Source organism: Lathyrus oleraceus, chromosome 6, assembly GCF_024323335.1.
Source record: "Lathyrus oleraceus cultivar Zhongwan6 chromosome 6, CAAS_Psat_ZW6_1.0, whole genome shotgun sequence".
Classification (NCBI taxonomy): Eukaryota; Viridiplantae; Streptophyta; class Magnoliopsida; order Fabales; family Fabaceae; genus Lathyrus; species Lathyrus oleraceus.
In genome coordinates, this window is record NC_066584.1 from 520,261,519 (window position 1) to 520,280,942 (window position 19,424).

General features: G+C 36.3%; 1 protein-coding gene and 1 pseudogene across 1 annotated transcript; one reads left to right on the forward strand and one right to left on the reverse strand.

Moving 5' to 3' along the window:
* The first annotated feature begins 11,775 nt into the window (after positions 1–11,775).
* Positions 11,776–13,271, forward strand: LOC127097429 (putative F-box protein At3g16210). The gene has a single exon (XM_051035924.1). It carries the CDS (start codon positions 11,888–11,890, stop codon positions 13,091–13,093), a length of 1,206 nt encoding a protein of 401 aa, XP_050891881.1. The 5' UTR covers positions 11,776–11,887; the 3' UTR covers positions 13,094–13,271.
* Positions 13,272–18,017: 4,746 nt separating this feature from the next.
* Positions 18,018–18,902, reverse strand: LOC127096539 (uncharacterized mitochondrial protein AtMg00810-like; annotated as a pseudogene).
* Positions 18,903–19,424: the final 522 nt, after the last annotated feature.

Consider the following 19,424-nt stretch of genomic DNA (forward strand, 5'->3'; position numbering starts at 1 on the left):
AGTAGGTTCCAAACAGAATTATCCCTTTGTTTGAACCCAAAAAAAACATCTGCTCTTCAACCAGTAGCTGCATACTTGTTGAACAACATGTTCTAACATCACATAGAACATTGGTTCCACCTCCTTGGAACAAACCTTCCTTGAAGGTCTTCAAGGTCTTCATATACACTACTCAAGAGAGTAAAAGAATCAGTGATTAAGTGACTTTTACCATCCTGAAGTGAGAACGTCATGATGAGTGGACTTGAGGAGACTCAAGTATCTTTGACATCTTCAGTAGATTATGATGAGATCTTGAACACAGCAGCATTTCATCCATATGAGGGGAAACTACATCAGAGTTTGAGTTTTGCCAGGTATTATGCAGCGGAAATCATAATACAACTCAACCTATGAACACACACTTCACCAGATTGGCCTTCAAGACCATACCAGGTTTGAATGTGATTTAGTACTGGCACATCTGTCCCACACACAGGCCAATTGCCAACCTCCAGAGACAGGTACACACCATTCCTGTCATGAACAGTCCATCCACCTACTTCAAGGGACCATTCAGGGAATTACAGAACCTTACACAGGTTCCAGCATCAGTGCTAACATAACTCCTTGCCAGCTACCAGAAAGTATCACCCATGGATCTCATCCAGAGACAGAACAGGATGCCTGCTCTGATACCAATTGAAATTCTGGAGTAATCAGTATTCAGATGTTCTACTTCAAGTCATGACATCTGATCTAACATTGTACCTATTACAGCAAGACAGTTATTACACTCTGTACTACTGTGCACCTTTTCACAGTGTCACGACCTCTCCTTCTATGTCATCCTAGTATGGAGGGACACCTAGTTATGTGCACCTTATCATTCACTTCTGTTGTTTTCCTACACAGATATCAGCAAGATGTCTCAATCCTATTTTGGACATTATCTGTTACATTGTTCCAGTTTGTTGGGCGTATACTTGTATTTCCTAAATTAAAGGTTGTAACAAGTTAAACTAATCTCCAATTATTCAGGAGCTAACAAATAGATTATTTTCCAGATTCATTAATTGTAGCTTAGTTGTTAATTTCCTAGATTTTAGATCAGCTGGTGGATTCCTGAAGAATAGCCTGAGAAAAATCCTGAAACAGAAAAACTAACCATCCAACAATATAGCATATGCAGTCAGGAGTGAATGTCACAACATTCCGTTTGACATCCAAGTCCAGAACCATATGCTAAGTCTGTTTGATTCCTGAAAACAGACTGTGCTAAATTTGCTGTACTGTAAAAGACCAACCAGTCTCGACTTCAGTATCAGCCTACTGGAAGAACTGTCAAGACACCCAGTTTGACAGTTTCACAATGATCTTTTGGCCAGGTCTGTGATGCTTTTGAAATCCAGACTTCACTACATACTGAACTGAAATCATCAGCTTATTATACAGTATGTGTTGTTGTTGATGAATGTCAAAACATTCTGATTGACATTCCAACAAAAGGCTATGTATCAGGTCTGCTATTATCTTGCTGAACAGACTGAATTACATGCTCAGTTTTGGCAGACATGATTATATCATACAGAAGGAAAACAAACACAGGAAATTGTTAACCCAGTTCAGTCCAACATGACCTACATCTGGGGGCTACCAAGCCAGGAAGAAGATCCACTATTAGTAGTATCAATTCAGAGTTAAACTCCCCCGTTTACAACTCATCACTTAATCCCTACCCAATGCAATCTATACCTAGGAACTCCTAGATAGAAACCTCCAGTTTCCATTCCTATCACTACAAATACAATGTAATGTGCAAACACCTTGAACTTGCTTCACAGCTTCATTCAAGAACATAATTACTCTTGCCTACAGGCTTTGAGTAACAAACACTCTCAGGTTTACCACTGAGAAACACATGGTAACCTTCCCACAGATTGGGAGGTTTACCTTACACACACCCTTAAAAATTCATTCTAAGAGGCTTACCAAAAACTAGATTACAATCAGCTATTTATAACCTAATCACCCAACTGGATTTGGGCCTTCAGAAAATTGCAGCAGACTTGTTCTTTGCTGTTGCAACTTCAGCAGAAAAATTCTGCTATAAACAAGGTCTTCAAGTTCCTAATCTATCTCCATATATATCTCCATATTTTGAGCCTATATATATTCTGAATTAGTCTTCAAGTCCTCCACATGAGAGTTAGGATATTCACCAGATATCCTTGCTGATCCCATGACACACACTGAATTAATTAATTCAGTTTTCTACACATGTGCGATGTCACAGACCTGATGTCGTGACATCGTACATGACATGTTGGTCCAGATGTTGAATTTCTTCAACCCAACATATTAAAACAACAGAGGTGGTTACATTATTTGTTTTCTAAAATTAATGCCAATCCTGAGGTATCAACATAAATAACACACAATAGACAATAAACAAACAAACGCTAGGAAAGGCCCACTAGGAAAAATAAATCCCCAGCGGAGTCGCCAGCTGTCACTCCCCGGATTTCCCGAATCCAAGTACAAACGCGAAAAGAGTGGCGCGAAAAAGAAGTAGAGTCGCCAGCTATGTACTTTTACCCAAGAGGAGGGAAAGGTAGTACTTCATAACCAAGAGGGAACGGATAAAACAAAGTCTCGAACCAAAGAAAACTGAGTAAGGGGGCGGTTACGTGAAGGGAAGGTTATCGCACCCCTTCACGTTTGTGGTACTCCACAGGATCCACGTTTGTTATTTATGTCTAAAGTGTGTGTATAAAAAGTCCTATATGCAATGCGAAGAGAGAAAATCAAAGTAGGGAAAAGAAAAAGTTATTGCTCGCACAAGCCCTACCCTGCTGCATACGTATCTCAAGAAGGATTTAGAATCAGAGCACCGTAGCTCGGCTAATCTATTTTGTTTGTTTTGTGTTTTTTAGATGAGCGACGTTACTACGCAATCTACCGGATGCTCGACCTTTGGAGACTTACTCACCTATAGTAGAAGGAGTTAACGTGTTCTTAGGAGAAGAAAAATCAATGAGTTTGTTTGTGTCTTAGGAATGCTCATGCAAAAAGGAAGTCCTAGACGAAGGAACCGTGCTACCTCAATTGACATGCAAACGAGAGACTATACGAAGCCTAGCAATCCTATGGGTGAGACGGTCACACCATACAAAAATATATAGCATAAAGTAAACACACCAACAAGGGGGGTTCAAGCATACATGGGTAGGGCTTTAGTCAAGAGGGGTCATATCAACCTCGACAAACAAGCCATGGAAAGGTAATCAAACGGGCTCTTAACCACTGACATTGAACGTCAGGGTGAGCAGATCAAAAGGGTAATGAGGATAAGACTTCATAGCTCTTAACCCTGGACAGGGTAAGCTCATGACAAAAAGTGGGGATTCAGGAAGATGGAACCCTCTCCACTGACTGGCCGAACAAAAGATCTTGGGCTTTTGTTCTGAAGCATTGACACGTAGTGTGAGCATAAAGAACGACACACTGAATAACGGGGGATTGACTACTAATACCTTTTATCCGTCAATTGCCTCTTCATGGAGGTCTTGAGCACTGGTGCCTCTTCTTGGAGGTCTTTAGGCACAAAAGTAAACACACAAAAACATTGCCTCCTATCGAGGTCTTCCGGCTAAGAAAGCAGTAAAATGCTGAAAAGATGTAAAAGGGGTCAAGAGATCTACCACACGGATAAAGATCTGAAGTAATAGAAACTAAAGAAATAAGAAACCCAGAGATCTCTCAAGCTAGCACCATCAAAGAAAGCAAGTCAGCAAAGCAATCAGAATAAATCTCCAAACGGTATCCCACAAATAAAGTGGAATACCAAGCAAGCTATCTCTTCAAGAGTCATGTGAGCCCTCACAAAAAACTCAACAAACAAGTTAGAGAAACAAGATGGGGTGCAATCAAGAGTTGCACCAAACAGAAGAATCATAGCAACCACACGCATCATGCTATTAAAGTTCACAAAAAGCTCATAAAAAGCAACCAAGGGTAGGAGGCCTAAACCTCTTGTCAAACAAATGCATTAAAAGGGTATCAAACCTCAAAGCCATGGGGCAAGGATCCACACATCAAGACATGACATACATACTAAAACATGTGCCCGGATGCAATAGAAAGCATGTCATAACAAACACAAAACAAATTGGAGAGAAAACAGAAAAAAGCAGCTACTGTCGCGATCGCCATTGCTTCGCTTAGCGAAGGCTTAGCGAAGCTTCGCTACGGGTTCGTTTAGCGAGGTGCTAGCGAATGCCCGTAGGTTCTGAGTTCTTCTCTGATAACAGTACGATTTCCGAAACCCCAAACCCCATGGTATCCATCTCAACAAAGAAGTGATTAAACATTCAAGGCATTATTCTACACATTCATACACATCTAAAACCAAATGCAAAACCTAACGATACCCACTCTTCCAAATTCACCCAAAATACCTCATACATTCAGAAATTTCAAATTGAAAGCATAAAGTAGTGAAAATAGGGCTAACCTGATTGGAGAGATCGATTGAAATTGAATTGCACGGTTGGGTTTGTAGAGAAATCTGAGGGTTTATATGAGATGGAGTTGGTAGAGGTGATTCTGTGCAAATGAGTTTTCTTCAGTGTGTATGGGGGCTGCTCTGAATTCTATTCGCTTCTTTAGGGTTTTGTTTCAATGAAATTTTGAATTTATACTCTGATTTTCATGGCTTGGTGGACTCAGAATGAAGGCAATTTAGGCCCATGATTTTTCTGTTATACTTTTTTATTTTTAAAATGCGTGGGCTTCGCCTAGCGAGCATGACAGTTCAGACTCTGGTGGCTTTTCTTGGGACTCGCTAGGCGAACCATTCTGCTCGCCTAGCGAGCATGGCAGCTCAAGAACAGACTTTTACTCCTTCAAGATAACGTTTTGAATGATGAACAGACCCCGTTTGAACATGTTGGAAGTATCTCAGGTCATTCCCTAGCCATTAGACCTTCAGCTTGACCAACAGTTGACTTTTGACTTCGCAGTTGAATTTTGCTGAAATGCAATATGAAATGTAAAATGACCTAAAAATGAATGCATGAACAAGGGGGGCAAATTTGAGGTGCTACAATAATCCTAAAATAAACACATGTGATAATACAAAACATTATAGGTCACTTTGGACCAAAGCCATTGAATTTGAAAAATGTCCAACTTCAAGTGCCCATAACATTCTCATGAAAAATCTAAATGATGCATACTTTGAGTCTAAATTGATCATCTTGAAATGATATACAACTTTTATGTTGGAGGTTTTTCCATTTGAGGTTTGCATCATTGAAAAGAAGGGCTTGAATTTGCTTGCTTTTGGCAAAAAATTTCAAAGGGAACCTAGACATGTTTTGTACCCAAAACTTCACAGCCAGTTTTCATAAATTTCCAAACTCCAAATGAATATTTACCCAACATGACTTTTGTTCCTTATTCCAAGAGCTTTCCAACCATTACTCACATGACCATTTCTGGGTTTTCCATATGGGAGTTTCGAAGAGCTTAATGTTTATGCTCGTTTTTGCAATTCACGTCATAACTTGGAATGCAAGCTTGTGCAGCCTCTTGTGCGCAACCAATTTAACTACATTTGATCTTAGCATGCATTTCCATTCATTCTTGCGCTTTTCACACGCCTGTACATGCCCATGCATGAAGGATCCAAGTTTCATGGACACGAGCCAAACACCACCTTGCATCCATTCCAGCTATAAATAGAAGCTCATACTCATTCAAATCACAACCTGAAGGAGATCTGAAATGCTGCTGAATTGAAAACCAAACCCTCACCTAAAGGAATTTCAGTTTTCAATTTCAATTTCAAGTTTGAATTTCAACATCATTAGTTCGATTTCAAAGCATAATTCCTTAACCTTGCATAATCATCACACTTCTAGAGCAAGATTGGATCAAAAGCTTGAAGAACTCGTGTTGTTTGAAGCTGCATTTCAGAGGTAGAACCTCAATTTTTCTTGATCTAGATCTTAGCATGCATTTCCATTCATTCTTGGGCTTTTCACACGCCTGTACATGCCCATGCATGAAGGATCCAAGTTTCATGGACACGAGCCAAACACCACCTTGCATCCATTCCAGCTATAAATAGAAGCTCATACTCATTCAAATCACAACCTGAAGGAGATCTGAAATGCTGCTGAATTGAAAACCAAACCCTCACCTAAAGGAATTTCAGTTTTCATTTTCAATTTCAAGTTTGAATTTCAACATCATTAGTTCGATTTCAAAGCATAATTCCTTAACCTTGCATAATCATCACACTTCTAGAGCAAGATTGGATCAAAAGCTTGAAGAACTCGTGTTGTTTGAAGCTGCATTTCAGAGGTAGAACCTCAATTTTTCTTGATCTAGATCTTGCTATATGATGTGAATTTCTTTGGTTTGTACTGTTTTCTGAAGTCCTCAAGCATGAGGCAGGCCAATGGTGGTCTCAAATTTGTAAATCGTGCCATTTCAGATCAAGCACCATGATCTTCGAGCTCTTGTTTCTCTCTAAATAGGAACATTGAGAAGGATCCATGGTTACAGGGGTGATGTACATCACCCCAGCTTCATTTTGATACCTTGCTTTTTCATTTTCATTAAAGTTTGAATCCCTGCGCGTGGTGGCCGGAATCAGTTGTCTGGCCGGAGAAGATGGTGGTTTCCACCACCATCCCCACGTGGGAGCCTTAGAGCCATCAGACCTGGCTGAAATGTTATAATCTTGGCCTTTCATATGGTTGACTCGTTTTAATTCAATGTGTGATGCGCTTGACTCACGTATACCATATGACCGCGCCTCTGAGCCCTCAGATCATTGCCATGTCAATTAATGAAGTGATCCAATGGCAGCGCATTTTTGCTATTTTCCTATTTTCTGATTAATTCCATTTAATTCACTTTATTTTCAAAAATTCATAAATATTTTATTTGAAGTCACAAAAATATGAGACCAATGCCAAAACAATTCTTGAAAAATCTAGTTTCATATTTTGATTTTTAATTATTTTTGTGACTTCATTTAATACTTCATTTAATTATTTTGATTTAAGATTCATTCACAATGAGTATTAATGAAAATGAATTTGAAAAGTCAAAGGCATAAGGTTTAGGTTTCTAATTTGAAAACAATGTCAAAGTTTGAAGAAAAGATTTTTGACTTGGGTTAGAGTGAGGAGAAGAAGAGAAGAGCTAGTCCTAAAGCATACAAAGATAAGAGGAGAAAGATAAAACCCTTGGAGTTCCTTTTCTTGAAGTCATAGAGATGACTCAAGATGCTCCTTTCCTTTGGACTTAGCACACAATCAAGCACAAACAATTTGGATTCGAGCTCCTAGGATCTCCATTTGGCTTGTCTCTCTTAACTTGGCTACTCATAACTATGGTCCTCCTTACCATCTCAAGATGGAATCCCTATCACACAAGAGCATACATCAAAAAGTTCACAACACAATAAGAGGAATGGACAAAGAATAATTTTTGGAAAGGAAGTCCTTTGAAGTCAACTTTGAAATATAGCATTCTAAAGGCATGAGGCCTAGTTGCTCTTCAACATATTTAGCATTCTAAAGGCAAGATGCCTAGTTGCTCTTGAACTCCTTTAAGCACGGGTATGTCCTAATTCTAAGTCCTTTCTCCTTTTTGCATTAGGTTCATACAAAACAAAGACAAAACAACCACAAGACAACAATATATTTATATACAATAATGAGCTCAAATGAGCAAAAGGAAAATGACATAAACGCAAAATATGTGCTCAAGTGAGCAAAATGAAAAGCAATATGAATAAATGAGCAAGAAATAAATGACATTAAAGTAAATTGCAAGAAATTAAATGCTCAAATTAAAGTTAGTAATTAGTATGGTTATGTTAGTTTGTCATAAAACAATGTAGCGCTATGTTAAGCAATCGTAAGTGGACTAATGTAGTAGTCACACCTATCTGAGGCCGGTCAATAAAACTATAGGAAAATAAACACAAGTTAGAGATCATGACTAGTAAGCCAAGCTCCAAAAAACTTGCCATGCCAAAAGAAAAAGAGAAAGGCCTTGTATGGACTTTAGGTTTTTTGCTTGACCAAGAAGCAACCTATCTTGGATACAAAGCAACTCACTTGATCTTGGATCAAGTTGAGTTTGATTTGGATCAAAGAAGGTTAAACCTCTCATTTGTCAAGGCTAACCATAAGACATTAACTCATGGGCCAAAAAATAAAAAGAAATGGGATGAAGATGAAATGGATGGAAAGAGAAATAAAGTATCAAATACAATTGATCAAATGTGAACCAAGTCATCATCAACCAATGCTAAACAGAAGAGAAATGAAGATTACAAGTCAACAAGTCAAACATATTTTTTTGGTATTTTTGGAATTAAAAATAAATGCAAAATAAAATGAACAAAATATGGTCAAACCTCAAATCTAATTCAAATCAACTTCAACAAGTCCAATTAAATTCTCATAGGTCTAACATGCAAACAAACTTTGACAAAAAATTTCAATAATTTTTGAAATCAGAAACTAATTAAAACAATTAAAAACAATAAAAAATAACACAATATGAATTAAAGTCTCAAATAAATCTCAAATCAATTAATAAATTGATGAGACTATTTTTCATTGACTTATCATGATCCATATGTGTTAAGAAAATATTTTTGGATTTTTCAGATATCAAAAAGTATTTTAAAATGAATTAAAACTGTTAAAAACCAAATAATTCACAAAAAATATTAAATGAAGTCACAAAAATAATTAAAAATCAAAATATGAAACTAGATTTTTCAAGAATTTTTTTGCATTGGTCTCATATATTTGTGACTTCAAATAAAATATTTATGAATTTTTGAAAATAAAAGGAATTAAATGAAATTAAATCAAAAATAAGAAAATCAGGAAAGACCAGCGCCCTCAGATGGTTTCATTAATTGACGTGGTAATGATCATGTGGCTCATAGGCGCGGATACACAATGTGCCTTGATCAAGCGTGCTACACTTTGATTTAAAATAAGTTAACATAATGAAAGGCCAAGATTATAACATTTACACAAGATCCAAGGGCCCTGAAGCTCCCACGTGGGGATGGTGGTGGAAACCGCCATCTTCTCCGGCGATCTAACCAGATCCGGCCACCACGCGCAGGAAATTAAATGTTAACGAAAATGAAAAATGAAGGTATCAAAATAAAGCTGAGGTGATGTACATCACCCCTGTAACCATGGATCCTCCTCACAGTTCCTATTTAAAGAGAAACATGAGCTTGAAGATCATGGTGCATGAACTGAAATGGCACGATTTACAAAATTAAGACCACCATTGGCTTGCCTCATGCATGAGGACTTCAGAAAACAACACAAACCAAAGAAATTCACATTATAATGCAAGATCTGAATTAAAGAAAATTGAGGTTCTACCTCTGAAATGCAGCTTCAAACAACACAAATTGTCCAAGCTCTTGATCTACTTTTGATTTGGAAGTGTGATGATGATGCAAGGTTAAGGAATTGAGCTTTGAAAATCAACTAATGATGTTGAAATTCAAGCTTGAAATTGAAAGAGAAAACTGGAAATTCCTTTAGTGAGGGTTTGGTTTTCAATTCAGCAGCACTTCATATCTCCACTTGGTTGCCATTTGAATGAGAATGCACTTCTATTTATAGACGAAATGTGATGCAAGGCAAATCTTGGCTCATGTGCATGAAGTTTGAAATCTCCTAATTGGGCCTGTACAGGCGCATGTGAGGCCCAAGAATGAATGGAAAGCCATGCTGAGATCAAATAGAAGTGAATCGGACGTGCAATTGGCTTGGCATTTGCTTGCACATGAAGTTACAAAGTCAAATGCAAAAATGAACATAAACATAAAGCTCTTCGAAACTCACTCATGGAAAGTCCAAAAAATTAATGTAAGTAATGGTTGGAAAGCCCTTGAAATAAGGAACAAAAGTAATGTTGGGAAAAAATTCATTTGGAAATTGGAAATTTATGAAAACTGGCTGTGAAGGTTTTGGTATAAAACATGTTTAGGTTCCCTTTGAATTTTTTTACCAAAAGCAAGCATCTTCAAGCCCTTCTGTTTCAATGATACAAGCCTCAAATGGAAAATCCTTCAACATCAAAGTTGTATATCTTTTCAAGATGATCAATTTAGACTTACATTTTGCATCATTTGGATTTTTCATGAGAACGTTATGGGCACTTGAAGTTGGACATTTTTCAAATTCAATGGCTTAGGTTCAAAGTGACCTATAATGTTTTGTATTATCACATGTATTTCTTTTAGGATTAAGAAATTTTGTCCAACATAACATTTGAATTAGACGTCTTAAACTTTCCAATTAATTTGGTCTCGTATAAAAATTATAAATATTAAGGAAGCTAGGTCCTTGGGAAGTTGACCCAAAATTAGGGTTTCAGTCAAAATGACCTATAATGTTTTGAAATGAATGATGACCTTCCAAGTTTCTAATGGATTTTTGATGAACATTAAAGTTGTTCATATGGTTCTTAATAACATGTTTACTCTTGGGGTCATCTTCATTTGACAAACACATCACAAGTTGTGTCTTAGTGACCCTCAGTTTAGTCAGAGGACTTGACTGGTCAACTCCTCAAGGCCAAACTTCAAATCTTGATGAATGAATGATTGAGGATCCTCACATAAGCTCATATATGTATAAAATAATGAATGAAAGAACTTCCCTTGATTAAATTTGATCATAGGTTGAGGTTGCTTCATGAGCAAGGCATAGTCAATGCACAATTGAATTAGGGTTTCCTTGGGAAACAATCCTCAAGTCCTTTGGGTTATCTTGATCAAATTGGAAAATTGAGATGCTTGGGAGACATATATGATGATTAGGAACTTGGTGGACCATTGTCATGATTGTTCTCATCTTCATCTAGCCACTTCATTGAGCTTAGGAGCCTCCTAGGAGCATGGGAGTACATGATCACTTGAGCTTCAAAAGAAAAAGAGTTAGTGACATATTTTTATGCTTTTGGTTAGTAATCAAAATAAGAAAATCAATAATATAGAATACAAGCATGCTTGGTGGTCTCAAACCACTCACACAAGTCCCACCCCTAGGGTTAAGGAGCCAAACATGCTATGATCCTTAAGGCAATGCAATGAGCAATGATGTGATGCCATGAGGGATCTTAGGGTCAAAATTAGGGTCTTACAATAATGACTAATTTGATACGATTTAAAAAATTAAAATAGTTTTTTTAGGGATAATAGATCAAAATAAACTCTATATATAATAAGAGACAAAAAAAGTATTAAGTTTTAAATTATTGATTTGTTTTTTAAAAATTATTTTTATCTATAATTAAAATTGTAATAATCATAAAACTCATACACACAACTCTGTGAGTCAAGATTCAAATGACGTTCAATCGAACGATATCAACATTTAACATTTTTAATTATAGATATTATGTATTAGTTTGTGTTTTTAATTAATAAATCATGTCAAATATTTGAAAAAACTATTAATATTGTTTTCTAATATATATATATATATATATATATATATATATATATATATATATATATATATATATATATATATATATATATATATATAATTTTTATTTTTAAAATATTAACATGATATAATTGAATGATAAAATCCTATTAATGGTGCACTATCTTTAATTGTAAAAAAAAGGCTTTTGTTTTCTTAGAATTTTGTCATTAAAAATTAATAATGGGGCTGTGTAAGTAAAACAAGTAGATGGGCCTTTAAAGCCCCCAATTCAAAGTATTTCTCTAACCTAGAGAAGAAGGAAACAACTGTCGCATCAATGAATTGAAGGAATAGGCCGAAGCTACCACAACCGTTCACTGTCACCATCGTTCACCACGATCATGGATTCCGCCGCCGTCTCCGACGGTGCTCCGATGGATAAAGGAAACACGTCGTCCGATTCAAAGGTTAGTAGAAACTATATTAACGATGATCTTGCCTTTTATGTTCTTTCAAAACTTGGCATTAAATCATTGAAGCGCTTTGGATGCGTACGCAAATCATGGTCCATTTTATTTGATAACTCTCATTTCATGACCATGTTCCGCAACCATTTCATTTCGCATCACGGTTCTGATTACGATCATACATTTCTCCTGATAAAACATCTCGAATTGCCTGTCACACCTGATTATCGTTACCACGATGAAGTGCATTTTCTCGAGAACAGACTCAAATTAAAGTTACCACCTCCATTTGAAGAGGATGACGGTGATCTTAGTATTGTCGGCCGCACAAGTGTTAACGGCATTTTTTGTATCGGGCAAGAAGAGGTAAGAAAGAAAAAAGCCCGGTATGTATTGTGGAATCCGGCTACGGAAGAATTTGTCGTCATTCCTCCTAGTCCAGAGGAGTCTCTATCAGAAAACCCTAACATGGATGTGTCTCATGACTTTCATGGATTTGGTTATGATCAAGTTGGAAATGACTTTAAGGTCCTTCAGTATGTATCGTTTGAACGCTTTGACCGTCGTTCTCGGCAACTAAGACTGTGTGAGATATATAGTTTAAAAACTAACTCTTGGAGGATAGCGGACATGGATTTCTCTCAATGGTTTTTTGATAATGCATTTACTGCTAAGGAAGTGTACATGGATGGTGCATGTCATTGGTTGGTTTTTTGTGGTAATACCGAATCATGCCTAGTGTCATTTGACTTTAGTGATGAAGTGTTTTTTACAACAGCCATTGATGGAATATTAAATTATTATAAATACTTGGTTGTGTTAAATGGATCCATTGCTATAATCTCACATCGGGATGATTGTCTTATTTATGATATATCAATTCTGGGTCAACTTTGTGTGAAGGAATCATGGATAAAACTATTAAGTTTTAGTGCCATACCTTCTATTGATGGGTCCCTATGCCCAATTGGAATTGGGAAGATGGGGTATGTTTTTTTTAGAAAAGAAGACGATGAATTAATCCGAATTGATGTGAACACCCAAAAAATTGAAGAGATTGGTGTTAAAGGAGATCAATCTTGTTGCAGGATAGGAATTTACAAGAAAAGTTTTTTTCGATTGGAGGATATAAGGAACTAGTTTTTTTCGTCTTGTTTTCACCTGAAGGCATATGACTATGGTTATTATGATTTTTATCAATTTTACTTTAAAGATTTATTTATTTATTTATTTATTTGCAAATTATTTGTGTTTTTATGATATTTGTAAGAATGCTGTCTTTTCTTAAATGAACGTGCTCTCCAATTTTACTCTTGAATATCTCTTCTTAAACTTCATTATTGTCTTCTTATGAAATTTTTTTAATGTTTCTATTTATGTCTTACAATTAGAGTATGATTAGTGTATAGGTAATATCCCCAATTGCTCGGAATATTCTGTTTTTGTGTTCATTTTCTTTATATTAGAGCGGTAGAACCTTGTTGTAGAGAAACTTGGCAACAAAACAATAAATGGGGTGTTTTTTATTTCACATACACACTTTGTTTCTCTATTTTGGTAACTCTATAGTATTGAGATTTAGTCATAGAGATGATTTAAATTTCTTTTGAGGGCGTTGTTTCCTTTTTCTACAAAAAGATGAAAATGTATGTTTTTATCTTAGTGGTGTCAAAGATGCTAGTGAATTTAATTTTGATTAACAATGTTGTTCCTGTTAAAATTTAATTAGTAATTCTTATTTTAAATAAATTCTAATTATTATGGAGTTACTTTAAGTTGTTTGCATAGTATTTAGTTTCAGTTATTAAACTCTATGTTTTAGGATGTGGTAGTGGGTGGTTATATTAATTCATGTTTAAAAGGCTAAATGTGTCTTGAGTTTCAATCAATTCAAATTTTCCTCAAAATTTTGTGTTACTGTTATTTGTGAGTGTTTCAACATTTGGCATCTGAGCCTATCCCGGGCCTGATAAAGATTAAAGCAACAACTTTCTTGTAGTAGCAAATCACATATAAAAATGATAACTTTGTTCAACTAGCAATTCCACCTTTTGATGGTCACTACAACCATTGAGCTATGTTGATATTAAAAGAATATTGGCTATAAGTTGAAGATGGCATTAATTTTTATCCAAAAGGGATATTGTTGACAGTCACTTAGAATAAGCAATGGGATGAACAAAAATTGAACGATTTAAAGGTGAAAAATTATTTGTTTCAGGCTATTGATCGTACAATCTTGGTAACTATTCTTCAGAAAGACAAATTATTTGTTCCAGGCTATCGATCGTACAATCTTGGAAACTATTCTTCAGAAAGACACCAGCAAGTGAATTTGGGACTCAATGAAACTCAAATATCAAGGGACAACAAAAGTGAAGCGTGCACAATGTCAAACCCTTCGAATGGCGAGAAACTATAAGATTTTACTATTGTTGAAAAAATTCTGCGATCAATGACTGCGAAATTTGATTACGTAGTTTGCTCGAATGAGGAATCACATAACATTGATAAACTTTTCGTTGATGAGGTGCAACGTTCGTTGCTGGTTCGTGAGAAAATAATTAATAGTCACATATCTACAACTAAAGAGAGAGCTTTAAAGGCATCCAACAATGGTCCAGTTGCTACTGAAGGTGTAGGACGTGGAACATGCAATATCAAAGATTTAAAAGGAGGAATGATAACTTGTGTTCACATGACAGGAAATAAAATGTTTCCAATCATCATTGTAGATGATGGTGTTGATTTTCAGACTTGCTTCATTGCGAATATGAAATACATTGACTGGTTATGGAAACTTAGATACATACATCTCAATTTTAATGAGCTGAAAACTTTGCTGCAAAAAGGAATGGAAATAATGCTTCCTCAAATCACTACTCCCTCACAAGTTTGTGAAGATTGTGTTATTGGCAAACAACAACGTGATTCCTTTCCAAAGGGAAAAGCATGGAGAGCTAAACAACCTTTAAAGTTGGTTCACTCAGACCTATGTGGATCTATAAATCCAACTTTAAATGGAAACAAGAGGTATTTTATTAGCTTCATTGATGATTATAGTAGGCGAACACGGTTTTAGTTCTTGCTAGAAAACTCTGAGGCTTTTTCATCCTTTAAAAGCTTTAAAGTCTTGGTTGAGAATCACAGTGGTAGAGCAATTAAGGTGTTGCGAATAGACCGTTGGAGAGAGTTCAAATCACAAGAATTTTATAACTCTTGTGAAATGAACGCTATCCAAAGATAATTAACTACAACTTATACACCACAATAAAATGGGGGTTGTGAAAGAAAAAATTATACATTTTAAACATGGTTCGAAGAATGTTGTCAAGAAAAGCTATTCCGAAATGTTTTTGGCCTGAGGTTGTTAATTGGAGCATCCACATATTGAATAGAAGTCCAACATTGGCAGTGAAGAACATGACACCAAAATAAGCCTGGAAAGGAAACAAACCAACAATTGATTGCTTCAGAGTTTTGGTTGTATAGTCTTTGTCCGTATTTTGGACGAAAAAAGGAAGAAGCTCGATGCTAAATCCGAAAAATGTATATCTCTTGGTATCATTGAGCATTCAAAAGCTTACCGGTTGTACAATCCGGTCACACGAAAGATAATAATTAGTCGAAATATGGTTTTTGATGGAAGCAAAACATGGAAGTGGACCGTGAATAGCACCAGAGAGCACATTTCAGTAACTAATGATGAAGTTGAAGAAGAAAAACATGTTGGGCCTTCAAGTTCTATTATCATAGATTCACCATCTGCTCCCTAACCAAATTCACAAGTAGAAATGGAAGATGAAGTCTCAAATGAACCTAAACTCCAACGCATAAGAAGAAGTCCATCATGGATGTAAGATTGTGATATTAGTGGAGTCAATCAACTTGATGATCCAGGTTCTCATTTTGCTTTATTTTCATACCATGATCCCATTTCTTTTCATGATGCCATGATAGAGAGAAAGTGGAAGAATGCAATGGATGAAGATATTGTAGAAATAGAGAAAAATAACAGTTGGGAATTAACAAATTTTCCAAAGGGAGAGAAATCTATTAGGAGTAAAATGGGTGTATAAGACAAAACTCAACGTATATAGTAAGGTGGATAAATATAAGGCTTGATTGGTAGTTAAAGGCTATAAGCAAGAATATGAGATTGAATATAAAGAGGTATTTGCTCCAGTGGCTAGACTTGACACAATTAGATTGGTTATTTCAGTTGTAGCTCAAAATTTGTTGTCTATTTATCAATTTGACATTAAGTCGGCCTTCTTACATGGTGAATTGCAATAAGAGGTCTATGTTGAGTAACCATTGGGATATGAAAAACAATGGAATGAGAAGAAAGTTTAAAAGTTGAAAAAGGCATTATATGGACTAAAACAAACACCACGGACTTGGTATAGTTGTATAAAGTTTTTTTTTTCATTAGAGCGGGCTTTCATAAATGTCCATCAGAGCATACAATTTTCATTAAGCTTGCAGATGGTGAGAAAATGCTTATAATATGCTTATATGTTGAGGACTTGATCTTCACATGTAATGAAAAAGTCATGATTGATGCATTTAAAGCTTCTATGATTACTAAATTTGATATGAAAGATTTGGGTCTGATGAACTACTTTCTTGACCTTGAGGTAGTACAATCAATTGTTGGAATTTTTATGTCACAAAAGAAGTATATTTTAGAGACTTTGAGTAGGTTCCAAATGCATGAATGCAATGCAGTGTGCACCCCTGCTTTTGTAGATTTGAAAGCTAAAAAGGGATTTAAAGGGGAAAAAGGTAGATTCAACTCTCTAAGTAAAATGTAGGAAGTTTTATGTATCTAACTTCAAGCAGGTCATATAGAATGCACGTTGTCAGCCTTATCAGTCGGTATATGGAGAATCCAACAGAGTTACACCTCTTGGCATCTAAAAGAATTTTCAAGTATTTGAAATGAATTGCTGATTTTAGAGTGTTGTATAAAAGGGAGAGCAAAAGTGCTAGTTTGGCTTCAGTGATAGATGAAAAAGACAGGAAAAACACATTTGAATATGTCTTCATGATGGGCTCAGGTGCAGTTTCATGGTCATAAAAAAACAATCAAAATTCACTTTGTCCATTACTGAAGCAGAGTTCATTGCATCTACATCATGTGCTTTTCAAGCCATTTGGTTGAGAAGGTTAATTAGAGAGCTTGGATATGATGAAGAAGAGCCCACACTACTTTTTTGTGATAATGTTTCTAAATTTAAGTTGTCAAAGAATTATAGCAAACATATAGATTTTAGATTTCAATTCTTCAGTGATCTGTGCAAGGATGGTGTTATTGATATTATCTATTGGAAGAGCCAGCTGGCACGACTGGAAAAATGACAGAGTCGTCACCATCCTTTTATTCGTTCCTAAGGAATAGGGAAATAATGATAAAACCTATAAATTAAAGGTAAGATATTGGCTTCGGAAGTCGGTTAAGTAAGGGGAAGGTGTGAGGCACCCCTCACCTCCATTGTACTAAATGGGATCCTCCTTTAGTTCTAAGGTTAGTGTGTCTAAGGAATGTTTGCTTTAATATTTATTAATTGTTTAATTATTTATTTATTTACAAAAATGTTTTATTATTTTAATAAGGGAAACCCTAAGAAATGTTTTCGATTATTATACTCGCTAAAGTCTTACAACTCTATGCCAACGTACCCTCAAATTTATTGAAGGATCAGAGCCCCGTAGTTCGTCTTAAAAAATGTTGGTTGGTTGGTTGGTTGGTTTTATCCCTTGAAAATTCTCACGCATCGGAGGCGGAGAAGTAATTGATTTGGAGAAAATGCCTCAACACAATAGGGTAGAGGTCTTACAATTTGAAGTGTGTTGAATTTGATTTTTATCCCTTTATTACTTGCAAAAAAGATATTTAATTTATTTAAGAAAATAAATTAGTGGAAAATCGTGTCCTTCTCATTGATCTGAATAGAATATATATACATCCATGTGTAACATTTGGTCAACTATCTAATTATGATACAACATAATTATAGAAAACTAATTATGACTAATTATAACAAAATATTATATTCTATCACACACTCGCAGTCGAAGCGGGAGGTTCACGGACGCTTACACTGGTCCGAAAATCATCAAAGAGAATGCGAGGAAGTCCTTTGGTGAAGATGTCTACAATCTGATGTCGTGAGGGAACATGAAGAACGCGATCCTGACCACGAGCTACCTTTTCCCGAACAAAATGAATGTCCATCTCAATATGCTTAGTGCGTTGATGCTGCACAGGATTACCAGATAGACAGATGACACTAACATTGTCACAATACACCAAAGTGGCCCGAGGAATAGGAAAACAAAGTTCCAGGAGAAGATTACGAATCCAACACGATTCGGAGACAACATTGGAAACCCCCATGTATTCGGCTTCAGCACTGGAACGGGAGAGAGTTGGTTGCCTTTTGGAAGACTAAGAAATAAGGTTGTCACCTAGAAAAACACATTAACCAGATGTAGAACGTCTCGTGTCAGGACATTCACCCCAATCAACGTCAGTGTAGGAGATAAGCTTTGTAATGGGAGATGGGGATAAGTGTAGTCCAAAATGTAAGGTGCCCTGAACATAGCGTAAAATGTGCTTAAGAGCAAGCATGTGTTCCGTGCGAGGGGCATGCATGTGAAGACAAACTTGTTGAACAGTATATGATATATCGGGTCGAGTGAAGGTGATATACTGTAGGGATCCTGCAAGACTCTGATACAAGGAGGGGTCCTCATAAGAAATGTCGGATGAGGTGTTGAGTTTCTGCTTGGTGTCAACAATAGTGGATGATGGTTTACAGGACGTCATGCCAGCGCGTTCAATGATCTCTGAAGCATAAGTTCTTTGACTGAGAAATATGCCATCAGGATGACGAGATATTGCAATACCCAGAAAGTAACTCAGAGGGCCCAAATCCTTCATTGTAAACTCAGATGCTAAGAGTGACATAATTGATTGGCGAAGGACCTGAGTGGAGGTGATGAGGATGATGTCGTTTACATACAGCAGAATGTAGGCCATGTCTAAACCTTGTCGATATATGAAGAGATAGTGGTCTGATGTGCTATGGCGAAAGCCAATGGTGGTGACATAGTCAGCAAAGCGTTGGTACCATACCCTAGGTGCTTGCTTGACACCATACACTGACTTATTCAACCGACATACATAATCTAGATGACGGAGGTCACGAAAACCCAATGGCTGATGCATGTAACAATCTCATGAAGATCACCCTTTAAAAAGGCATTCTGGACATCCAATTAATGAATGGGCCATGATTTGGAGAGAGCAATGGTAAGCATTGTTCGAATGGTAGCAGGTTTCACCATGGGGCTAAAAGTCTCATCACAATCCACACCTGCAATCTGTGACCTGCCGTCACCTACAAGACGAACCTTATAACGCTCAAAGGAGCCATCAAAATTTTTCTTATGCCTACAAATA